This window comes from Engystomops pustulosus, chromosome 9 (genome assembly GCF_040894005.1).
Source record: "Engystomops pustulosus chromosome 9, aEngPut4.maternal, whole genome shotgun sequence".
Classification (NCBI taxonomy): domain Eukaryota; kingdom Metazoa; phylum Chordata; class Amphibia; order Anura; family Leptodactylidae; genus Engystomops; species Engystomops pustulosus.
The window spans coordinates 46029510-46056786 of record NC_092419.1 but is presented as its reverse complement, the minus strand read 5'-3'; the positions used below and the strand labels follow the sequence as shown (position 1 = coordinate 46056786).

At 41.5% G+C, this 27277-nt stretch overlaps 1 protein-coding gene across 1 annotated transcript in view; it reads right to left on the bottom strand.

The window, feature by feature from the left end:
* AMMECR1 (AMMECR nuclear protein 1) overlaps positions 1–27277 on the bottom strand; it is a 114478-nt gene that overhangs the window by 28927 nt on the left and 58274 nt on the right. Inside the window, exon 2 of the mRNA XM_072123686.1 lies at positions 5282–5869. Within this exon, the coding sequence (XP_071979787.1) occupies positions 5282–5676 (395 nt within the window). The 5' untranslated portion in view covers positions 5677–5869. The remainder of the gene's footprint in view (positions 1–5281; positions 5870–27277) is intronic.

Below are 27277 nucleotides of genomic sequence, written 5' to 3'. Positions count from 1 at the left end.
TTTATGGGATTCTTATACTTAGCATAGGCCATGAATATGAGATCAATGGGTGGGGGTCTGGCTCAATACCATTAGCGGTGGCGATGCTTAGTATTACAGCTCATTACATTTCTGTCCCATTCAAGTGAAGACTGACTGAGCACTAGGCACAGATACTACTAAAAGTAAGGGGTAGTAAACAAGGACTGGGAGATGGTGTTGATGTCCTATGAAATATACCGGGTGGCAAGAATGCCCTCTTAAGCCTGGAGAAATCCATAGCGGATCTGATCTAAATATTTGCCATCAGAACACCGAGATAAAGGTTACGGCCTTCATGACTATAGCAGCTCTGGGACTAAAACTTTTTTTAGAAGCTATATTGAGAAATGGGAGCAGTGCCTGTGCTCAGCTCATACACCCTATTTATATAACCCCAGAGCAGGGCGGCCATACATCCACAGACCTTGTCACTAGGCAATGATGACGCTGCATACACAGAACAGGTACCAAGGCAATCACTATGGTGAACACTGCACACATCTTAAAGGGTTAAAAAGGACAATTAGGAGAGGGGATGTAAACCACAGGATTTTATCCCAACAAGTGATACTTCATATCAGGGTGCAAAATACAAGCTAGGGATAGTCACAAATCACATCTACACTGAGCTGCTACTAAATGTATAGAATTTTGTATAAACCACATTACAGAATCACAGAGTTCTGAGTTAATCCTGCATTGTAACCCACTGACTATGATTGAGGACAGTGTAATGCTCAATTTACCCTATGGTGACACTGCAGACACATTGTTCTCAGCATGAGGGGGCTATGAAACATCTTTTTACACTTCCCTGAACATTTACAATTCCATAGGGAAAAAAAAAAACACAAACACCGTGCAGAAAAATTGAATTTAATTATAACTATAGTCATTTTGGCATTTTATCCATCTTTATTTGCAAAAAAAGCTATAAAAAGGTCTACTAATTATCTGCAAAAAAAAAAAAAAGTTGTCATACAGTTACACTGTAGTGGTCTGTTTTTAGAAAGAAAAAAAAAATCCAGCATTTCACAACCTGTCTCTATCAGTCCTGGTGTACACAATTTTAGTTGGCCCTAGACACAACCCTGTAACTTCCGACTTTAGGGTCGGGAAGCCATCTTGTATTTCTGTATGATGGCCCTGCAGGGGAGTTCCTCTTTCTGCTTCCTGCACTCTAGTCCCGCAGATCTATTGTGTTGTGGGATAGCAGATATGTAGGAGAGCTGACTGTCCTTGTGTGTCATCTCGTGGATTTCATCATCTCTGACCCGTCTCATCTCTCTTTCTATGTGTCAGACACTAGTACACTGTTCAGAAGTAAATACAAGTGTATATAAACTCTATACCCTAATACTCTAAACACATTATCAGCTCACAGAACTAGAGGGATCATGAAGTGTCTGCTTGAAGAGTTCCCACCCACACGCTGGAATTTTATACCCAAGGGAATGATAGGAGCTAAAACCACAATAAAACTAAGTAAAATTGCAAAGTAAAGAGATAAAAATGATCTTTCTTATGTTAACATCACCAGGAAATTGAAATTTGAGAATTTTCTCTAATGAAAAAACTTCTTTAAAGGGGGTGTCCACATAAGAAAGTTTACCAGGGTAAGTACAATCCCCCAATAGGGTCACACACATTGAACTTTCCCTGGTAAATTTCACCTTCTGCCCATTGGAGCAGTGGATCACATGACCCACTGACAGACACTTTTAGGACTTCATGTGATTCATTCCCCAGGAGCTTTCCTCTCTGTAGTCTATCAATAATTTGCAGTTCTCTACAAGCTACTGTGACTCACTTAACACTGAGGTTCTGTCCGTCTTTCTAAAAAGAGGGAATTCAGAAGAGATTTCTAAAGGAAAACTTATTTAATGAGGAAGTAAGGGCATGACCCTGAGCAGGGCTCATTTACATCAGTTTGTACCGGACTATGAGATGATGGCTGCGCAATTCTGTTTATATTTTATACAAGAAAATGTGCCGACATCCAACGTGTTTCTATGCCAACATTAGGGAAACATGTTTGATCAACCAACAAACGAGTGAACACATGTCTGTCAGCTGATCAAGGGGTGCACGGTCCCGAATCAATGAGCAGGAGAATAAAAAGGTGCTGCAAATCATAGGTCATAGCAAGTTGGGTAAAACTGAGGGATCAGATAACCTAATCTAATGTGTAGATTAGGCAGGGGAGGATACTCATGGAGTCAGAGGATCCCTTTATTCCAAGCCGCGTGTGCATGTTTATGAAGAGACTGTGGATAGCCATTTCCATCTTAAGTCAAAGGCTTGTCTACAGTAGGACAGATCCTATCCATACACTGCACAAAAAAGAAGGTGACAATTTAGAATCCAGAAGGATCTCAGTTCTTTCTGTGTGGTTGTAGATTTGACCTTTCACAATGTATAAAGCGAATTCTGTGACAAATCCTAAATTAAGGTGTTCTCAGAATAGAAACAGACAGCTCCATTCTAAGTGTAGTGGTCAGTCCAGGTCACTGCACATCACCTCTCATTCATTTGAATGGATCCAAGCTGCAGTGACCGGGTTCAGCCTTTACACTGAGACGGAGATGTCTGCTTCCTGTTCTATCATCCTCTGTTTATCAGCTGCAGGTCCCCCCAGATCATACAGGAAAGGGCTTTGCCTGAGAATAAGCAATCAATACTTTAAGCCTAAAAGACAACTAAAAAATATTACAAAGAATCCTAAAGGTAATTAGCAGAACAATAGGTCAATCAACTATAAGTTTATTGTGGAGGGTGCATTATGGCGTCTATGTGCAGTGTATGGACTATGCAGCACTTATGTTTCCTAAACACAGAAGATGTATAATCATATAGATCCACAAGATACTGACATACTGAACAAAACACCAACAATAGAGGGAGGTCCATTGTGATACTCTGAGGATTAGAGGCCAGCTCATATAGGCGATTTATGTGACCAATACTAACCATCTACTATACACAAATAAACTGAGGATCAGCACAGGCCATAAATAAGGAGAATTCCTCTAAATAGCCCTGTGGTTCCACCACTTCCTTGCAGAAAGCCTGTATTGTTCCACATATATTCACTGATCCAGGGCCAAGCCTTGTATCCCTGTTTTCAGCCCTTTCCTCTCTGGCTGGAGCGATGGCGGAGTACTCATGTTTCCTCCTCCTCCTCTCTATAATGTCAACTAACATGAACTTAAAGAGCTCGCCCTTCCCCCACCCAAAGCCTCCTCCAGACAAAACACTTGTCAGCTATCCCCGGTCTAGCGACACCCAGCATACCAGTGCTGCCATGTTACCCTATACCATCTGCCCGGAGTAAGCTCTCAGCAGGGCGAGGTGTACCCTCCTTACAGCTCTTTGTTTGCAAACCTACAAACAGATGACTAGGCAGTGGGGAAGACTCCATGACGGCCCTGTGTATAGAAATACACTACATGCCAATAAGTTTAGGAGAATTAGACACAGACGTAAATCATGTACAACATTTGGGGTACCGGATCGGCATCAGAACCGCAGACCAGTAAATATTATATAGGATAGGTATACACACCCATGAACTAGTATATGTTCTATAGCGCGGCTTTACACTGTGCAGAATAACTGTATATATATACCTCATATATAGGGAGGTATAATAGTAAAATGTTCTATAGGATGGATTTACAGTTCTAAGAGGGCTGGCTATAACACACATATATATATGTATATATTATATAGGGTTGGTTTACACATACCGTGATCCCAGGCTACTATATGTTCTTCACACTATGCAAAGTAACTGGCTGGGTACAGTAAATATATAACAGTGAATATATATGCATTCTACAGGAAGATAGAACAGTATACATTCTATACAGTGATATAGTATACATTGTATATGCAGCATAACCATATGCATTCTACAGAATGGTAAACTAGAGGATTTGTGGTGGTCTGGCAGGATTCCAGTACATGTTACACACTGTATATAATGGCTAGTCAGCAGTATACACCGCATAGGATGGAATAACAGTACATATGATACAGGGAGCTATAGTCACAGTACACACTGTGTATAGCAGTATATACTGTACATATGATACAGGGAGCTACAGTCACAGTACACACTGTGTATAGCAGTATATACTGTACATATGATACAGGGCGCTACAGTCACAGTACACACTGTGTATAGCAGTATATACTGTACATATGACACAGGGAGCTATAGTCACAGTACACACTGTATATAGCAGTATATACTGTACATATGACACAGGGAGCTATAGTCACAGTACACACTGTATATAGCAGTATATACTGTACATATGACACAGGGAGCTATAGTCACAGTACACACTGTATATAGCAGTATATACTGTACATATGACACAGGGAGCTATAGTCACAGTACACACTGTATATAGCAGTATATACTGTACATATGACACAGGGAGCTATAGTCACAGTACACACTGTATATAGCAGTATATACTGTACATATGACACAGGGAGCTATAGTCACAGTACACACTGTATATAGCAGTATATACTGTACATATGACACAGGGAGCTATAGTCACAGTACACACTGTATATAGCAGTATATACTGTACATATGACACAGGGAGCTATAGTCACAGTACACACTGTATATAGCAGTATATACTGTACATATGACACAGGGAGCTATAGTCACAGTACACACTGTATATAGCAGTATACACTGTACATATGACACAGGGAGCTATAGTCACAGTACACACTGTATATAGCAGTATACACTGTACATATGACACAGGGAGCTATAGTCACAGTACACACTGTATATAGCAGTATACACTGTACATATGACACAGGGAGCTATAGTCACAGTACACACTGTATATAGCAGTATACACTGTACATATGACACAGGGAGCTATAGTCACAGTACACACTGTATATAGCAGTATACACTGTACATATGATACAGGGAGCTATAGTCACAGTACACACTGTATATAGCAGTATACACTGTACATATGATACAGGGAGCTATAGTCACAGTACACACTGTATATAGCAGTATACACTGTACATATGATACAGGGAGCTATAGTCACAGTACACACTATATATAGAAGTATATACTGTACGATATTTGATGACACTGCAGCCATAGCACAGACATACCAGAGGTGTGTACGGCGCTGCAGCCTAGGATGGAGCCATCCATACCCCACACACAGCCGCTCTATGGAGGATGTCATTCATGGGCACTTACTATGGGTCATTGGTGAAGCGCGGGGTGCGGGGCGGCTGGTACCCGTACAGGTGACAATACAGAACATCGAAGCAGAAGCAGCACATCTCCGCGGACACCACCATCTTCCGGGATCCGGGGCTGAGGCTGGAGCCGCAGCCCGGAGACAGAGTCCCGCAGCCCGGTGATAGGCTGTTCCCACAAGCCAGGCCGTTCACCCGGCTGCTTCCTCCAGGCCCGCTCCCGGAGCCTCCCAGGCCCAGCTCCGCCCCGCGGCACTGGCTCTCCCCGCTGCAGTGCGGCCCACCCGGACCCCCTGAGCCAGACGGCGGAGAGCTGGACAGTTTCTGCTTCTTCACCCCGCAGCAGCCCGCCGCCATCTTGGAACAGTCTCCCACGCACCGCTTCCGACCCATGCTCCGGGCGTCCTCCTCCTCCTGTGCGTGGTGACGTCGAAGCGCCCGGACTTCGTAACTCCGCCCACAGCTGTCAGTCACACGTCGTGTAGTTCCGCCCACTGCCTTCTCTTGCGGCTTGATTGGCGGGACGGAGGAGGAGTCAAGGCGTGCCCCGCCTCTCGTAGCTGGATGATTGGCAGGCGTGTATCCCCTGCAGAGGGAGACACAGAGGCGGAGGGGTCAGTGCAAACAGCTGACAGCACATACAATACACAGAAAGTCACTGCTACTATACCGGGGGACTACACGTCCAAGCGTTCCAAACCACATAAGATTGCGTTCGTACACTGCGATTTTTTTTAGAGAGACAAAGGCTAAAACTATAAAATAGGTAATTGATATCAGATTAGTGGGATTCCAACACCCAGCACCCCACAGATCAACAGGGGATACACAGAGAATGGGACAAGGGAAACAAACAACTCAGTGTTCTATATACAGGCTAAAAAATGAATCCGCAGTAACCTGATCTGGCCACTACAAGGAGAATGGTGCTATCTGCATCATGTTTTATGGAAAATTATTTTAAAATGTGGAACCACTCTGCTCCTGGCTCTGCTTGCTCCTGCATTTTTCTACCTCTTGGTGCATGGATGAAGTGGGACATCGTGAAGTAGAGATCTTGGCAGCAGCCAGGCAGCACTTGGACCAGAGTGTTTTTTGGAATACATTTCCTGGTCTGGACAATCCCTTTAAGACCAGATTTACCCAAGGCCTGTCACGTGACTCACTAACATGCACACTCAACCTGCTATAGTTGTATCCAGCCTGGGCCATCGTATTGCAGCTATACACATCAGCAGCTCAAAGATATACCCTGCCCCTTATACTCCTGCAGAGGAGGGATAGCTTGAAATTATAGAATAAGATTAAATAAAAAGACCCATCTTTAAAGCACCTGTCAGGTTATCAATTTGTACCTGTATATGATGAATAAACATTATGTAAGAATATACTATGTTCCAGTTTCAAACCGATGTAACAAGAGCAGATTATCATCCCCAACAATCAACAATCAGAATAGTCAAAGAGACCAGCAGAACAGCTCCAGCACCAAGCTGACATCTATCCACCAATCAGATATATATGATATGTCCTATAGGTAGGTTATAAATGTCAGTGAGCTGGACTCTAGTCAATTCCGATGGAGGGACTAGCTATCATTTGGAGTCAGACCTCAACTTGTCAGACGCTTACGCCCTATCCTGGTATAATATGTATTCATTGTGCACACCCTTTAAACTGAATCTTTTAGAAGTTTTGACCATACTAAGCTGCAGACAGTATTTTCCCTGTAGATATGTGTAACCATATCAATTTATATTCCAGGATTGTAGCTGGACTTGTAACATTGTGGTGCACTAATGTGTTAGCTCTCTTCAATGAACAAAGCACCGCCCCTACCCTCTGAAGACACTGCTTTAACATTCACATGGTAACCTCTTACAGCAGTTACTCAGGGGAAAGAGACTGAGCAGTAGTTCAGTGAAGAGAACTCACACACCAGAGCACCAAAATGCTCTAAGTCCAGCTACACACCCAAACACAGTATCATTCTACAGCAGGGGGAAAAGGGACTGTGTAGTCAGGGCCGGTTCTAGACAAAGTGGGGCCCTGGGCAAAACTAAAAGTGGGGCCCCAAAATAAAACTATTTTATGACCAGTCACAGTCAGCAAGAGGCTCCTTTAGTATGGTAAAACAAACTGTAATATGAGAATTTTATAGGAGATAGATAAATGATAGGGGGATTTATGGGCAGCATGGTGGCTCCGCGATTAGCACTACAGCCTTGCAGCGCTGGTCAACATCTGCAAAGATTTTGTATGTTCTCTCTGTGTCTGCGTGGGTTTCCTCCGGGTCCTCCGGTTTCCTCCCACACTCCAAAAAATTACTGGTAGGTTGATTAGACTGTGAGGCCCATTGGGGAGAGGGACCGATATTTTCTGAAAGCAGACACTTGCCCCATTTTCAAAATTGCATCAAAGATTTTATAGACATAGGCGCCTTCATGCAATTTTGATTAAAATTGAAACATTTTATTAAAAATACTTAAAATTTGACTTTGATGGCAAAAAATTTGATACAAACATGGACATTTGTAGAGTTCACAAATCTGCCCTATTGATATGTTCACATGAATAAATCCACATAATATCACTAAAACTGTAATAACTAGATATCTGCTTTTCAGCTAGACATTTTTAGACAGTCACAACCTGCAAAATATATCAATAAAACAGAATAAAAAGTAAAGGCGCCATAAACCCGATATAATTTTGAAAGCAGACAACCAGGCGATGCATTTGGCAATTAACATTCAAAATTTCCTCTAAAATATGTACAAATCCAGATACTTGTATAAAGAAAATCTACTTTCCTAAAACAGTAAGATGTGAGGAGATCATACATACCCCACATGTGTATATTCACCAAAATATGCAGCAAAGGGAACTGCAGAAAATTCACACAGATGTATCAGTGTCTGTTCCTTACACAATGGTTACCCAAATAAATAACTATATATCCATAAACCTCTCTAATGAGATAATAAAAGTCACATTTAGATGTGCGCCATTGTATTAGCCGCACAATAACAGAACCCTCCGCGCTTCATAAGAATGAGAGTGAGAATGTGATAACATAGGTGTAAATAATGGAGGATGGTGGGAAATAAAAACTTTATTCCAGAACCTGTGTGTGTTTTTGGTGTTACATATAACTTTATGGACATGTTCTGGTCGCTGTGTAGTCACATTAGGCGAAGAGGATTGAATGTTCATCGTATCAGTCAATTTTTCCAACAAAAAATAAAAGGGAATAAGAGAGAAAGGGCCACATTTATCACTTTTGTGCGCCTAAGTGTAGTAGTTGCGCCTAAATTCTGGCGCACTGTTTTCCAGAATTATCACAAGCTACAACCATCTGTGATAAGGTAATTTCCTGCCTCTTATTAATCACTTTACTTTAACACAGTTTAGGCGCAATTTTGGCGCAGTTTAGGCGTAATGTTAGATTCAGGCACTTACATGTCATCCTACTACAAGCTCCTCTCTGCTTCTCCCACATCCCAGAATGAAGATAACACTCACAGCAGCACCCAGGTGTGTGACACCCTGCACCCAGTGACCTCCTCAGCAGGGGCTTCTCCTGGAGGGGATCCCCCAGTGCTGGTCTCCTGCTGCACCCCTGTAATTCTGCACAGTATCCCCCTCAGACACACTGGTGACACTGTGTAGAATTACATGGGGGCACTTGTCAGTACTATGTGCAACATTCTGTAACGTTCTCTTCTCTCTTGCTTTGAGCTCAGGATTCTGCAGAATGTTTTGTAAATAGAAGGTGATGAACTGTAAATAGAGTCTGCAGCTCCTGTCTGCAGAGTATCTAATGACTGTATTATCTGTACTAGTGTCTGCAGAGTATCTCATGTCTGTATGATCTGTTCTAGTGTCTGCAGTGTCTGGATGAGCTTTGCTGCTAGAAATGAGCTGTTCTGCAAAGGGGCTCAGTGCTTTCTTCTCAGTTAACGCCAGCTTCGGGCTGGAGTGTTTTTACGCCTAAATGAAAAGTCGCAAGTGATGAATATCATTAGGCGCATCAAAACATCTGGATTGCTAGGATAAATGAGGGAAAGCTGGTTATTTTTGCTGCGCAGCTAGTTTGGCATTTAGTCGCAAAAATGGCACAAAAACGGTGCGCCTGAATGAAAAGGCGCAAAAACAACAGAAAAAAACGATTGATACATGTGGCCCAAAGTGTGTTCTTAGATTTGCATAGAGAAGGGTTAAAAAAAATGAATATTAGTTGATATAATCCCTTCTCAAAATGTAGTACTAGTAACATATAAAGTGAATATTTCCATTATCTGTGAGGTGCAGCAGCTCCTGTGTGCAGCAAATGCTCCCGCAGCCTGATGGCTAAGAATCTGGAGATCGGGGAGACACTTCAGGGGGCTGTATCTCTGGTTCTGTGACTCATAGAACCTCACTTCTTTTTTCCTATGAAAGAAGAGAGTCTCCTCTTTTATATGCATATAAATTGTGTTTCTAAAATGTAGGAAAACGGAGATATTTATATATAAAATTGGCACCTGATATCCTCACTTTAAACCTGAATATCTCTGGATCCATTGCACCTAGAAACAAAATTCAAGATTCATTTGAAAGAAGAGATTCTCCCCTTTCTCCCTGGGGGCCCTGGGCAATTGCCACCTTTGCCTACCCATAGCGCCGGCCCTGTGTGTAGTAGTGCAGTGAAGAGATCTGACACACACAAGTGTTCTATGTACAGCTACATACCTGGAATAGAATTCAATTTTTCACAGTCCTGTGTGTGTAGTGTTAAGAATGATCACACAGATTTCCAGACTTACACTATGTACAGCTTTGTATGGTCATCACTGATAAGATGTGATATCATACAATAGTGTCTTGCACATTTCCCATATTAGGGTAATGGTAGTGATAAGAGGATAACCATCCAGTATCAGAGTGTGAATAATATCTATGTTTTTGATCTGTGACTGACAATGTTTTTTCCTGGCAGCTCAGTTGGCAGTCACATTCCCACATGATTACAAACAAGTTTCATACCCAACCTAGTCATCAACATCGATGGGATTGTCATAAAAATCATTTGGCCAAAGCAAACATGAAATCATATTTAATATGAACAGAATTGTATGCTGATGATTATTGCACTTAATACCGGATTTTATATGTTTTTTTATATTTCAAACAAGATTAGATAATAAATTGTATGATAACATTTAATAGCACAATGGAGGATGTTTTATTCCACATTATCCCTGTAGTATGGATGCGCTGCAGGACATAAGTGTGCAGTCTGCTTCATATTGCTGCTATGTATTCATGAGGCAATGCTACCATCTGCATTAATATATTTTCCACATTTAAATGGATATGGATTAGTCCAGGACCTTTATTGGCAGTAGGTGTCAAAACAGATAAAGAGGTCGGCCCCTGTCAGACTCGCTCCACCATTATTGATTTCCAAGGCAAACGTCTGTGCTCATCATTTATGTGTGGGGGGGATTATTTCTTCTCAGGAAAATAAGGAAATAAAGAAAAAAAAAGACTGGAATCAAAAATGATATTTTGCAATTTAGATTTTGGAGCAACAGTATTTTAAAGTACTATTATATTGATGACCTATCTTAAAGGGGTTTTCCCATGAAAGAAAGTTCTCAACTATTAATCCGCTAGTGATGTCTACACAATAAAGATAATTTTAACCCCTTACTTGACAATTGTACTCCGTTTTATTGCTGTTTTAGCTCCTATTGCTCAGTGATGGTCAGTGCAAAATTCCAGAGTGTGAGTGGGGACTCTCTAACCAGACACTTCATGATCCCTCTAGCGCTCCTAGATGATCTGTGCTGACAATGTGCTTAGATTATCAGGGTACAGGTTTATCTACACTTTTATTTAGCTTCTGAACATTCTACTGGCATCTGATACACAGAAAAAGAGAGATCAGAGATGATAAGATCCATGAGATGGATATAATACACAATGACACTCCCAGCTCTGCTACATCTCAGGCTCAACACACAGAATCAGCAGTGTTATATGACTCCCTCCCAACTAAAGACTTTATCTTGCCTGTATCATGCCTTTCTAGTAGAGCAAGTCTCTGCACACTGCTGCTTGCTGGCAGCAAGTGCCTGTGTCTGAGCTGGTCTAGTAATGCATGGGGAGGGGCAGAAGGCTTAGTAAGGCTTAGGCTAAAGTATGCAGATAGGAGAAGCTATACATAAGAAGAATCCAACCATAGTCAGGAGATTTACAGTCATATCCAGGGGCAACCAAATTGTAAACAGCAGGACTGTTAGAGAGAGGATGGAATTATATCTGTGAAATGCTGTATTTTTGTTAATAACAGGAATTTGGGTCTAACTGAGCCATATTTGTTGGCTGCCTTACTTGAACCTGCCTTTTCAGCTTTGCCCATAGATTTTCAATATAATTAGGATCCTGCTTTGTGGTGGCCACTTCAAAACATTGGGGGGATTTATTAGATGTGTCTGGGAGCAGAAATGTTCTATTTGCCCATGGAAACCAATCAGAGCTCATCTTTCATTTTGCCACAGCTGTTGTAAAATTAAAGCTGAACTCTAGAACAATCTTACCTCAGACATATCAAACTTTGTTATCCTTAAGCCACTTTGTAACCAGTTTGGCAGTAGCTTCAAGTCATTGTCCATTTGGAAGACCTATTTGTGCCCAAGCTTTAACTTTTTGGCTGATATCTTGATTTGTTGCTTCATCATTGCCACATAATAATCTTTCCGCATAATGTATCTATTTTGTGAAGTGAACCAGTTCCTTCACAACATAATGTCTCCACTGTTGGGATAGTGTTCTCAGGCTTACAAGCTTCTCCCTTTTACCATATATATTCGAGTATAAACTGACCCGAGTATAAGCCAAGGTACCTAATTTTTTCCACCAAAAACTGGGAAAACCTATTGACTCAAGTATAAGCTGAGGGTGGGAAATGCATTGGTCACAGCCTCCAAGTATATAGCCAGCAGGCCCCCTGTAGTATATAGCCAGCCCTCTGTAGTATATAGCCTGCCAGCCCCCTGTAGTACATAGCTAGCCAGCTCCCTGCAGTATATATAGCCAGCCAGCCCCCAGTAGTATATAGCCAGACATCCCTCTGTGGTATATAGCCAACCAACCCCTTGTGGTATATAGCCAGCCACAAGGGGCTGTAGTATATAGCCTGCCAGCCCCCTGTAGTATATAGTCTGCCTATCCCCCCAGTATATAGCCAGACAGTCCACTGTGGTATATAGCCATGCAGCCCCCCATTATATAGCCAGCCAGCCCCCTGTAGTATATGGCCTGCCAGGCCCCTGTAGTATATAGCTAGCCATCTCCCTGCAGTATATATAGCCAAGCAGCCCCCAGTAGTATAAGATAACCTATCCCCCTAGTATATAGCCAGACATCTCTCTGTGGTATATAGCCAGCCAGCCCCCTTTGGTATATAGCCAACATATCCCCCAGTATATAGCCAGTCATCTCTCTATGGTATATATCAAACCCATCCCTTCCAGTATATAACCAGTGGGAAGGCGAGTATGTACGTTTATTTTTTTTATAGACTTGTGTATATAGACATGGGTATATACCTCCAAACATAAAAATGGTCATTATGGCTAAAATCTCCAAAATCTAAGGTCTTTGTTCTTTGTGCATTTGCATATATTAATCTAGCTTTTATATGTTTCTTTTAGCGTAATGCCTTCTTCCTGGCACTGTGGCCTTTCAGCCCATATGGCTACAGTACTCATTTCACTGTGGACAATGACACACTCTTACCAGCTCCAGCATCATCACAAGGTCTTTTGCTTTTGTTATGGGTTGCACATTTCTGACCAGAGCACGTTCAACTCTGGGACATGGAACTTGGAACTAGTATGATGGCTGGACATTCCCATCTTGTTTGTACTTCACTATAATTGTTTGTACAGATGAATGAAGCACATTCAGTCATCTAGAAATTGTAACCAAGGATGAACCAGACTTGTGCAGATACTCTCTCCATGATATCTTGGCTGATTTCTTTAAACTTTCCCATGATGTTATACAAATAACCAGTTTCTTTCAGGCGTGCCTTAATCCCTGTAGGACTTAGCCCTTTCTTGGTTTTTTTTGGAGTCTCTGTTACTTCCCTCAATCTAAAAGCCCAAACTTTTTTATATTTCAGTTTATAGAGATGAATGAGGGCTTGTTATCTGTGGAACAAATTGTACTTTTTGGTGGCCCCATTATATGCAATGTATAGAATCACGGCCATAACACCTCCATTTTATTATTTTGGTCAGTACAATCAACATTTTTACAGGTTTTTACAAGTTTTTTAATCTTTTGTTCAAAAAAAATTCTGAGGCCATTAACTTTTTCATTCTTTGGTGTATGAACCTATGTAAGGTATAATTTTTTTGTCATTGTCATTTTTTATTTATATAAACGTGGGACCATTTGATAATTTTTATTCAAATATTTATGGATCTGAAAATAGCATAAACGTGGTGAGTCAGACATTTGAGCTTTATTTTCTGTTACAGTTTTCACAACTGGGAAATTATTTTGTATATTTTAATAGAATAGACATTTTGGAACTTGGTGATACCTAACATATTTATGGTTTTTACTGTTTATTTTTATATGTGTTCTAGGGAAAGGAGGGTAATTTAAACTAACTTTTTTTGCACTATTATTTCAAGACCCATAGGACACTTTAACCCTGGGTTGTCTGATTTCTCATACAATATAATGCTATACTAATGTGTTGCAGTATATTGTAATTTTACTGCTGATCCCTAATAGCCTGCCATCAGCTGGCCATTAGAGCTCAGTATCCATGGCAGGCCTACGAGTCTCTATGAGACCGTAGGTTGACATCATAACCGTTTGGCGCCCTCCGATTGGCCATCCTTTATGGTGGTGCCCACCGACCATGGCACCTAACAGGTTAATTGCAGGGATCGTTCCAGCACTGATTGCGCCAATTAGAGGAAAGTTTTATCTGTGTTATACAGCTGACACCCACCATGTATGGAGCGATCTCAGACCATGAGCTCTCTCCATACATCCCCCGCAGCACCACAATGTTATAGTACGCTATGGTGCTCAAAGGATTAAAATTCATGCACAGGTGTGTCTCCAATTAACACGGATGCTACCAATAAAGCTAGACATAACATCAGCATCAGGGGCTGTCCCTAAAAGGCATCGTAATCTCATTTTATTAAAGCTTTTGACTGTGTAGAAAGTACCTTATATACTCGAGTATAAGCCTAGTTTTTCAGCACAAAAAATGTGCTGAAAAACCCTAACTCAGCTTATACTCGAGTCAAGGGGAAAACAAACAAGTCAACTCACCTTCTGACATTCCCCGGCATCCATAGTGGCTCCGACATCAGGTCCTGGCACTTCACAATCTTGAGGAGGCAGGCAGGCTATATATTCGAGGGGGCAGGCAGGCTATATATTCGGGGTTCAGGCAGGCTATATACTCGAGGGGGCAGGCAGGCTATATACTCGAGGGGGCAGGCAGGCTGTATACTCGAGGGGGCAGGCAGGCTGTATACTCGAGGGGGCAGACAGACAGGCTATATTCTCGAAAGGGTAGGCAGGCTATATAATTGAGGGGGAAGGCAGGCAGCCTATATACTCCATTGTGCTGGCTGGCTATATACTACAGGGGCTGGCTGGCTATATACTCCAGGGGACTGGCAGGCTATATACTGGGGGGGCTGTGACCGATGCATTTCCCACCCTCGGCTTATACTCGAGTCAATAGGTTTTTTCAGTTTTTTTGTCAAAATTAGGGGCCTCGGCTTATACTTGGGTCGGCTTATACTCGAGTATAAAAATTCCTTTAAAAAATTCTCTTTCATTATTCTGGAATTTGGCAAATATAAATCATTTTGGTAATCCTAAATTCCATTTTGACCTCAAACAGGAAAATTTTATTCTGATTTCATGTCAGGAAAAAATGAATATGTGTTTTTAATATAGTGATTTAAACTTCTGGTTTCAACTGCAAGTCAGGAAAATGAAAGCTGTGGAAACCCCCTTTAAGCCAGAGACAGAAGAAGCCACATAAGGAAATGTATAAATGAAAGATTGTCTTGCATTTCAGATATAATATTGTTATTGCTACAATCATTGCTGAAAAACAAACAAATTCTCACTGGAACGGCAATGGAAAACTGTATGTGTAAAATTATAATCCAATGCAGTGACTGTCAATATGAAGCTTTGTGCTCTAACATGTCATTGAGATGAACTCTGGCAGTACCAGCATCTCAATCAGATCATCAGCCTATAATATACTATATAGTAGTGTCCTGCTGATGTTCTGTAAGATTGTACATGGTGGAGAAATCATTTTCCAGTTCACTGGGTCTGTGACCATTATCTCCCTAATTGAACTATGTGTTTTTTTCATTTTCTTTTTTAATGTTTACAGATATGTCAGAAATAGTGATGGTGGTCCCAGTGCTACACTCTTACAGCACTCTAACTTTTTTTTTGCAATTGCTGCTCATCCTTGACTCCAGATTTTGCTCAGCATCATGTAGCACTGCCAGGTCTTTGCGATGGTTTGACAGCTTCATGATCCTACCTCCCTCTGTAGGTGTAGTATATAATACAAGAGAGGATTCATTTGTTGCAGTTATAACTGAATCAGAACTGCATGGTAAAAACTTACCGTATATACTCGGCTTATACACGAGTCAAGTAAAAAATAAAAAACTCAATACTCAACCTCCGGTGTCCGGATCCTTGGCGCGGGTCCCGGCGGCTCCTCTTCACTCTTCTTTCTTCTCTGCTGAACATCGGGACCCGTGCCAACGATCCGGACACCGGACGGTAAGTATTACGTTTTTTATTTTTTTTGGCAGGAGGCAGCCTGTATACTACATTGGGGAGGGGGTGGTGCCTGGCTGTATACTACATTGTGGGGGCTGCCTGGCTGTATACTACATTGGGGGGGAGGGGGTGCCTGGCTGTATACTACATTGGGGGGGGGGGTGCCTGGCTGTATACTACATTGGGGGCGGAGGGGTCCTGGCTGTATACTACATTGGGTGGGCTGGCTGGCTGTATGCTACATGGGGCTGGCTGGCTGTATACTACACCCTCGGCTTATACTCGAGTCAAAAGGTTTTCCCAGTTTTTGGTGGTAAAATTAGGGGTCTCGGCTTACACTCGAGTATATACAGTAGTTTGTTTAGTGCACTTTTTGGATTTTACTAGTAAAATCAGTTAATTTAGTTTGTTCAAGCCTTGCCTGTAGCATATCAGATTGTTGTGCAGGTTTAGATAAATGTCCTGAGCTGAAGGGTGGAGTTCTTCTAGTTTATATTGCTATATTATCCCTAGTAAATACTTTGTAGAGAACATGTAAACACCAAAGTATATTTACACCACATTATAAAAGGAGTTTTCAGAAATATTGCAGAACCTGCTCTCCAACCCATAGAGGTATCTTGGCATTGCTAATGTTGAGATTGGATTCATAAGAGGAAAGGGTCCTCTAAACATTTGCTGCATCCAGGTTTATAAACCTGCCTTTTCGGACCCCTACAGTAAAAACAGGTCCCATCCTTCTTTAGGATTTACCGCAGTTAAACCCTGCAAATTACAACAAAAGTGATCTGTGTAACTGTGTAGGCACAGCTACAGTTACTGTTGGGCTTTTATAATCTCCTTGACCACCAAAGGATTCCCTTTTTCATAGCGGTCTCATCAGGGTTTTCCTTTCCTTATGGCCACAGCATCTAACCTTTCCACAATACATACAGAGCCCCTTCCCTAGTGCCTTTATGTTAAATGTTATTAACATTTGTTAAAAGAATTCAATATTTCTGCATCGATGTGTATTATTACACTTATTTGTCAAGTGTAAACAATCCAGGAGTTAACTGCTAATTATAATTTCCTGAACATCTACAGATCTGTAATTCATATAATTGATTCTATTCACCTATAACATATGGTCATAACATTTCTAAAAATAAAACCCCTCTGTTCTGTGGGTAATAAATAATTTGTGTAGAAACCATACTGTTACCATGAAAGGAGGATTACATGCTTTGCTTTAAACATCAGCTCCTGCCAATAAATATATGCCTAATTGTACGGTATATTACCCAAATGAAATGCAGAGAATTTTTTAAAATATATAAATAGTCAAATAAAATAATCATTGTAAAAGAAAACTCACTTATTGTACTATTAACACATTTCAGTCCACCTAGTCTTAATATCTCTTAGGCTAAGTTCACACTACCGTTCCTTACCTCCGTTAAAAAAGTAAAGGGAGGTTTTACGGAGTTTTAACATATCAATTAAAAATCCCATTGACATCAATGTACATTTTATGTCATCCGTTATGTTTTGTTTAGGCAGGTATCCGTTATCCATGCCTATTTTTGGACAGAAAAAAGATGGAGGCTGCAGTCCTTTTCATCCACTTTAAAAAAAAACGTGTGGATGTCAAGGGAATTTTTCATTCATATGTTAAAGCTACTTTTTTTTAACAGAGGTAAGGAACGGTAGTGTAAAATGAGCCTAAGGGTGAAAAAAATTAACCCATTTTTGGTCCGTTTTTAAGTAGTCCGTAAAAAAAAAGTGTCAGTTTTTTACCATTTTTAATTAAGATAATTGGTCAAACCTGTCAAAAACGGATGCGTTTATTAACGCATGCATTTTTTAACGGACTGCTTAAAAACGGACCAAAAACAGGTTCATAACGCCATGTGTGGCATCACCCTAAGACACATGGACTGGGCATTTATTCTGTAGCAAGTAGGACATTTAAATCCAGTTCCCCAATTGCCATAAAACATTTATACAATTAAAAAGCATTCAGCAATCCATAGAGGAGCAGGACTGACCCTATGGTCTGGCGATAAAACTTATTTACAGGGTTAGGGAAAAGGGAAGAATATTGGATAATATTGGATATTGAACTTTGGCCTCATGCACGTGACCATTTGTAAAAACCGGTCTGTTGAGGAGTGAATGGTGAACTATTTGTCTTGTGTGCTTGTACTTTATCTGCTTTTCTCCTCCTGCTGTCCAGCAAACCTTTGTTTCTATCCGCTATTTGAAAAGACAAACCAGTTCAGCAGTCACAGCTCAGCATTACCTGATCTTACCTGTGTGTGCAAAACCTGAGCAGAGGGTTATATAGCCTGTACCTGATTACTGCAAGGTGATGCGGAGCTGCAGCCATGAGATATGTGTCTGTTTTTCATATGATTTGGTTACTTGTGTATATTGTAAGCTTTCATTTATTTTAAAAAGGGAGACCGTATTGTGATATTTTATACATTATTTGTGATCAAATGTATCATATTTTGTGATGTTTGTAGTTAAAGGTGTATCCCAAGGGTGTATCCCTTTAAAGAGGACCTATCACCCATAAATTCGACACTAGGAGCTGCTTACCAAATTAACCAACTGCTTTTGCTTAAACAAACGCCGCAGTGTTAGAAGGATAGCGTTACCGGAAACCTCTGATAACGCTACCTAACACCGCTGTGGAGTACAATAGAAACATCAGACCGCTCACAAAGCGGTCCAACATATTCATGAGGGGGTGGTCCGAGACGCTGCCTCTTCCCCGGACCGCCCCGCACGCTCCATAGGCCAGCGGTGTCTGCCACGCGTCATTCGGCAGTCACCGCCCCTTAAACTGCCCACAATCCTGCCCCCCTCATGAATACGTTGGACAGTTTGAGAGCAGTCCTGCGTTTACATTGTACTCCGCTGCAGTGTTAGATAGCGTTATCAGAGGTTTCCGATAACGCTATCATTCTAACACTGTGGCGTTTATATACACACTAGGAGCTGCTTAGCTGAATTTATGGGTGACAGGTCCTCTTTAAGACTCTAGGAGTCTGGGAAAATAGCTGGGTATTTAATGACACCTGTGTGTACATAGAATGGCTCTGGTTCAGAGTGTCTATGGTGACCACAGTGGAGCTGCTTGTTCCAATGTAGCTGCAACCTGATCCCTAAATTTTCAGCATTTTTTGTTCTTGCTATGTTTTGTTTATTTTTTGCGCACAAATAAATATAAAGCCTTTTGACCTGAAGTCTGAGTGAAGATCCTTTTTTTTTTTTCAACAGCCAGAAGATCCTACACCTCAACAGGGTCACAACAGGGGAACAGATCAAACCCCCCCCCCCCATTTCCATAAGAGTTGAGCGGCCGTATCTCAATATGGGAGAAATAATACCTACTTTATCATTTGCGTCAAGTCCACCACCCTGCCACAAACCCTGACTGTGCACAATAGACCTCAATGGGGGCCGTGAGCCATCAACAAGTTGTGCAGCTACAATAACAGAACACAACAACGATTAAAGCCCCTTCTACACTGGCGTTTTTCACGCGCGAGTTCTGCGCGTGCATTTGACGCGTAGAACTTGCATTGCACTCTGTCCCATTGTATTCAATGGCTCTTTCTCCATTAGCGTTGTTTTTGACGCGCGTGCTTGCGTTCGTTTGCACGCGCGTCAAAATCGCAGCATGCTCTATTTTTGCGAGTCACGCGCAATTTTCACGCCCCATTCAAGTCTATGGAGATGCATCAAGAACGCATTGCACTCGCAATCATTGCAAGTGCAATGCGAGTGCAATGCGTTTTAAACGTAAGGGTTGCTAGGTGACCAGAATAACAGTATTTCCCCTGCTCGCGAACGATCATTTAATTAAAAAAACACAGTGAAGAACAGTGAAGAATAGAATAAAACCAGTGAACACAGTGAAAACAGTGACCACAGGATCATTTAAGAGAAAAACACAGTGCAGAACACAGTGCAGAATAGATTACAGATGTTCGGCACATCTGCTTACTTGTCGGGAGATACGCGTGGAACGGTGCGGCCAAAATAGCATGTGAAGAACAATATATATGTGTGAAGAACACATTGCAGATGTATTTAAACATCTGCAATTTGTTCTTCACACACATATATATTGTTCTTCACATGCTATTTTGGCCGCAACGTTCCGCGCGTATCTCCCGACAAGTAAGCAGATGTGCCGAACATCTGTAATCTATTCTGCACTGTGTTCTGCACTGTGTTTTTCTCTTAAATGATCCTGTGGTCACTGTTTTCACTGTGTTCACTGGTTTTATTCTATTCTTCACTGTTCTTCAAATCTGCTAACTTGTCGGGAGATAATATACACGGGGAACAGTGAAGAATAGATAGCAGATGTTTGCAACTTATCAGAAGACATTATTTTTTAATTAAATAACCCATTTTAATCCCAAACCATGGTCCCTTTGAAAAATGCTCGATTCTCCCATTGACTCGCGCGTGAAAAATGCGCCGAAAACGCAAAAAAAACCGCTAACAACACGCGCGTGAAAAACGCAAAAACGCTAATTACTCCAAGGAAAAATGGAACAAAAACGCAGCCAAAAACGTCAGTTTTTCACGCATTGCACCCTGACGTGAAACGCAACGCTAGTGTGGAAGAGGCCTAACAGTACTAAACAATAACAGAGGAACTTATCATAAAGGTAACTCCACTATGCCAGAGTGGTCAGAGGTGGCCCTCACAATTATTGAATAAATACCAAAAACTAGACGAAAAGAGGGAAATCCATGCCAAATATGAACTTGTAAAATAGAGAAACTTTATTGATAACAAATAAATTCTTTAAAATGTATTAAAAAATTCCAGGAGAGACAATACATGAACAACCCAGGTAAGGGTACACAGCTGTATATGGAGTAGTGCAAAGGGAGCGCAGCTCCTAATGGCAGTAATGTATACTGCACCACATAACAAAAACTCATGCCCAGACACAGAAGTTAAGCAGATAAATACTACAAATAAACATTTAGTTGTTTGAAAAAATATCAGACCCAATAAAGGATAAAAATCTGTGAAAGGGAGATCCTGTGGACCACAGTACCTGGTGTTCAGCCCCCGACGTGCGTTTCAACCCGCTGGTCTTTCTCACGGGGTGACGCTCACTAACACAAGCCAGGCATATAAACTTCTCCCCATCAATGGTGCTGGAGCACTAAGTGTCTAAGCAGTAAAACACCTGTGTAACAGGCGCGTGCTTGGACACATGGAGTCACGTCAGCAGCGGGACCGGGGCCGTGACGTCACAGGAGGCGGAGCTAAAGTCCGTCCCATGTGACCGACCGGACCCCCCCCCCCGCCACGGACGGAGCAGCAGCGGCATACCAGACATGCGCACTAAGGTGCATTAGTGCAAGATCGCAGCACATGAAAGAGGACGACAAAGAAGACAAGGAATGTATGCATTTGAACAGTGTATAACAAAACACGATACAATATAAACGTATTGGTTATGCCTCAGTATAAAGTACAGAGTACAAACAGGGTTACATAAATAAACATAGGATGACCCAACATGGACGATCATAAAAAATAAAAAAGGTGTTGAGAAAGAAAATTGGGAGAAGGTGAAAAATTAAGTGAATAACACCTAATGAAAGGGCTGGTGCAACCATATACAATATGAAGAATAGCATAAATTTAAAAACACAGAAAAATTGATGGGATAATGTAAAAAGGACAAGACCAATGTGAAGCAATATATTAATACATAAAATAAATCCATAAAATACTGTAAACATTCTGCAGACATCCTGTAAACATTCTGTAAACACTTCTGAGTCATGGATAATAATGCAAAGTGGTGAAGTGGAAAACTGATAAGCATGCAAACAAAAAGTGCAAGTGAGAAAAGTGCAAAGTGAAAGAAGTGACGCGTGTGCAAAGTGCTAATTATACTTATGAGGATCCAGGGTGCACAAACATTTTTTTGAGGAATCCAAGTGAACATACCACAAACATTCATAAAATATGAACAGTCAAATATCAGAGCGAATCAGAATATGTACAAAATGCATCAAGCACCCAGCCTGTAAACAAAAAATGGGGGAACGAAGGAGATGCCTGACAGGATAAATCAATTAGAACCATGTAAATTAAAATATTATAAAATGGGCAAGAAAAAATGCTGAACAATGTGAACAGGCTCCGTGGACAGTGACACAATATCATTGAACATACACCAATAATGGAAAGATATATAGGTGTAGGTAAAGAGGTGTAAGGCAAGAGAAGAACACCAGGGCATATAGGTTACAGAAATGCAGAGAAGCCAAAGTTCTCATTCAATCCCAGAGGTTGCACAGTGTTCAAAGTCCAAATCCATTTGGACTCAATCTGAAGTAGTCTTTTCTTCAGTGCACCTCCTCTCATGTTGAAATCGACATGGTCAATACCCGGGACACGAAGCAGATTATGATTGGATGCGTTATGTTTTCTAAAGTGACGGGGGATGGGCTTCAGTTTTTCAAATTGAGAACAATCCATAAGTGACGCGTTCGTGATGTCATTGACATGTTCTCTTACCCTCAGACGTAATTCACGAGTCGTCATGCCAATATAGATTTTAGGACACGGACAGTGGGCAAAGTAAACGATGCCCTTTGTATCACAGGAGATGGTCCAAGAAATTTTGTATTCATGGCCCCCTCAAAGATCAGAAAAGGTCGTTGCACATTCCATATTTGGGCAAGATATGCAATGGCCGCATGGTTTGCTACCCCATCTGGGTCTTGGGGCTCCAAAAAATCACGAAAGTTTGGGGCTTTTTTCGGGGCAGTAGCTGGATATTCAGTAAGAATTTGTTTAAAGATTGGGTTGATGTCAAGATTGGCCAATATTTCTTCAGGATGGCGGTCATCTCATCCCATTGGTTATGGAACGGAGTTACAAAATGTGGTGGTTGTACAGTAGAATCTTTTTGTCTTCGATAAAGGAGAGAAGAACCATCTGTATATCTAGCCCTTCTATAAGCATTTTTGATAGAGCGTCTACTGTAACCCCGATCGAGAAAACATTGTTGTAGCTCCGATGCTTGATTTTCAAATTATACATCAGTGGAGCAGATCCTCCTTATCCTGAGAAATTGTCCAGTTGGAATGGCATTTACCACACTTTGAGGATGAGCTGAGGAATAATGAAGATATGCATTAACGGATGTTTCCTTCCTAAATACATCTGTATGTAAAAGCCCATTTGTATCATGAGTAATCCGTACATCCAAAAAATTAATGGAATGAATGTTACATTCGAATGTCAATTTAATATTCCGAGTGTTGTGATTCAACTTGTCAATGAAAGCTTTAAAATCCTGCTGACTCCCCCTCCATACAAAGACAATATCATCTATGTACCGGGCCCACAAAGGGATCCGGCACATAGAAGGATCATCAGATAAAAATAGCTCCCTCTCCCACAGCCCCAGGAACAAGTTGGCATATGAGGAAGCACAGGCTGCCCCCATAGCCGTTCCCTGGAACTGAAGGTAGAATGAGCCATTAAAAGTAAAGAAATTATGATGCAAGATGAACTCAAGAAGAGTCACAATGAATTTTTGTTCTTGGCTTGTATGATTCATCATCTGTAAGAAAAAGGCAACTGCCTCTAGGCCGTCTTTGTGTATGATTGAGGTGTACAGTGACTCTATGTCACACGTCACCAAGAGATCTTTGGGTTCTAAATAGACCCCATCCAGTCAGCGAAGAAGATCTGTGGAATCTCCTAAGTATGACGGTAAACTCTGAACAATAGGTTGCAATAAGGAGTCAATGTACCTACAGATCTTATCCGTCAAGTTACCTTTTCCAGAGATAATTGGTCTGCCGAAAAGGGTCGTCGCATTCTTATGGATTTTGGGAAGTAGATAAAGCGTTGAGATCACAGGGTCCTTTGTACGTAATGGCTCAGCAACAGGTTTGGAAATTGTGTTCTCATCCACAGCTGGTTCCAAAATGATCGATAATTGTGAGCTGTAAGAAGAGAGGGGATTAAAGGTGAGTTTCTTGTAGCAGTTTGCATCACGTAGCTGGCGGTAAGCTTCTTTGAGATACATATTGGTTGGCCACAGAACCACATTTCCGCCCTTATCGGCTGGTTTTATCTGGATGTCACCTAATGATCTTAATTTCTTTAGTCTTGCCCTTTCTTGTTTAGATAAGTTGTCATTGGTAATGGAGTGCGGTATATTGGTAAATTCCTGTGACACGGCCTTCACAATGACATCCAAAACCGGACGACTAGTAAAGGACGGAAATTTCTGTGATTTGGGTCTAATACAAGATGGAATAGTATTCACAGTAGCCTCACCTGAAGGGGTGGCTCCCGAGAGAGGCAAAGAAATTTCTGCTGTTACATCCGGTGTATTTTGTTCCATCAATAGATCTTTCAAGACTTGTAAAGCTGCCGCATCTTGTGTTGTAATAAGTTGGGATGACAATACGTCTTGTTCATTGGCATTGAAGAACAGACGTTTAAAAAACAAGTTGCGGCCAAACAAATGTAAATCCTTTACTGCTATGAAGTGATTAAAAGGAGAGGATGGAGCAAAAGTTAGCCCTTTTGAGAGAACCTGTATATCAACAGGTGACAAAACATGAGAAGACAAATTGATTACCTTAAGACGGTTGTGCTGGTCATGCAATCTATCCACTTTCCTCCTAGATTGTCGTATTGGTCCAAAATCCCTTTTACGTTTTTGTTGGGAGTTTCCCGCATGGGATCTAGTCGATATGTCACTGGCATTACTCTGTGATGAAATGGAGGAAACGGAGATGGACCGTTCCATACGGTCCAAAGGAAGGCTTCTCTGCCATTTGTAGACTTGATTTGAAGATCAATCTTTTTGATCTCTCTGGAGCTTCCGCATTTTATACTCACAGATGTCCTTTTCCCATTTAGCAAAATGGGACTCCATCTATTCAGAGAATCTGCTCAATTCCTCTGTTGAAGCTAAGGATTTTAGCCGATCTTGTTGGGTATTAATCTCTTCGTCTAAGGCATTAATACTCTGTGTACCTAAGGTGATTAACAGTTCTAAAAATCTTTTAGACGTAGCATCACATATGGCTTCCCACTGTGTGCGTACATTATCATCAACGATGCCAAAAGAAGGGAAAACCTGTATCCGTAAACCCCTTGGGACAAGACCTTTAGCAAGATATTGTTCAAGGAAGGCTCGATTCCACCATAGTTTCAATCTGTGATGGAATAGTGTTTTCAACTTGCTCTTAAATGATATAATGTCAATTCTTTTGTCACTGCCCATTTTGCTCTCATCCTGGAATGCCTGGTCAAGTTTAGTTTTCCATGACAATTCTCTGGTCTTAAAATCCATGCTTAAATCTGTGAAAATGCCACAGTGTTAGGACGAACTCAAAATAACAGAACAACACAACAACGATTAAGGCCCCTTCCACACTTGCGTTGCAGATCACGTCAGAGTCTGATCAGGGTGCGATCAGGGTTTGGTCAGTGAAAAACCTACATTTTGCATCAGAGTGCAATCAGTTTTCAGTCAGAGATTATTCAGTGTCTCAGTTTTTCACGCGCGTTTTCAATGCAATTTCAATGCATTTTTCACGCGCAGAAAATGCGTGTGAAATGGACTCAGGACTAAGCTCTATCTTTTCTATGGCAATTGATGCGTGAAAATCGCATTGCACTTGCATTGCACTTGCATGTGTCTCAGAGTGCAATGCATTTTTGATGCATCTCCATAGACTTGTATGGTGCGTTTTTCACGCGCGTGACTTGCAAAAGTAGAGCATGTCGAGATTTAAATGCGCGTGTGTGTGAGAAAAAATGCAAGTCGGAAAACACCCATTGATTACAATGGGTCAGAGTGCAATGCAAGTTCTGCGTGTCAAAAGCATGCGCAGAAAACGCGCGTGAAAAACGCAAGTGTGAAAGGGGCCTTAGAGAGGTCACTTAAGACCTAATCATAAAGGTAACTCCACTATGCCGGAGTGGTCAGAGGTGGCCCTCACAATTATTGAATAAATACCAAAAACTAGACGAAAAGAGGGAAATCCATGCCAAAAAAGAACTCGTGAAATAGAGAAAGTTGTGCAGCTAGCTGAAGGCCCCCAAATACGCTTGTGTGCATGAGGCCTTAATCTGTATAGTCTCAAGTAAATAAGGGAAAAATAAATACATGATTGAAGTATTTTAATATGTTAAAGTTTCAGGATTTTTATGAAAAAAAAATAAACTGAAAAAATTGGGAACACAATCAGAAATTAGTTGAAGGGTAGATTAGAAGCAAATCAGAAGATATCACAGAAGTAGATGCTTAGAATAAACTTCCAGCAGATGTGTATAGAACACACCAAGTGACCCTCACACTTAGACCATGGCTCCTTTCCCTGATTCCACATTCTCTGAGAACACAGCCTACTACTGGCCCTACGCTTCTCTGTCGCAGGCTATTCTATTGGGTTACAATCCACGTACATCTTATAGCCCTTTTAGGACATGGAGAGAAGCTGGTATTGAAAGGGCTTCTCATTTCCGTTCACAGAATTGATGGCCGAGCTTTCATAGCTTTATGCGGCCTCAGAGCTTACCCGTCTGGGCCCCTGGGTCTTAACCCCCTATGGGACACTGACGTGTTTGACAGGTCATATACTCATTTTGAATCTCTTTGTCTAGGCACAGGCCCCGTCCGTCTCTCTCTTTCTGTAGTTTAATTTCTGATGTCCTCTTTGGGACCTTACTTTACCCCTTATCTGCATCACCACTTGCTTGCATTATGGTTGGTCACAAATGGAAGGGACGAATTTACACATCTTCTTGGATTTGCCCTCAGCTATAGAGCTTTAGGGAATGATTTAGGGACGTCAAGTTGGAACATTGAATCCTATCCTTTTTTGACTTGGGGGAGATACATGTACCTGTCAATGCCAGAATTCTAAAGTAAATTCTGTGTGAAGCCACAGCTGCAGCCTGTGTGTGCCTGTGCAGTCTCCTCTTCTCCAAACTCATCCAGCTCCCTCCCCACTTCTTGTCATGTAGAATGAGCAGTCAGGGGAGGGGGATGGTGTAAAGGAAAGGAAAAATGCAAGAGGGGACACAGTCACATAGATGCAGCAGCACCACATGCTGCTGGAAGGGAGC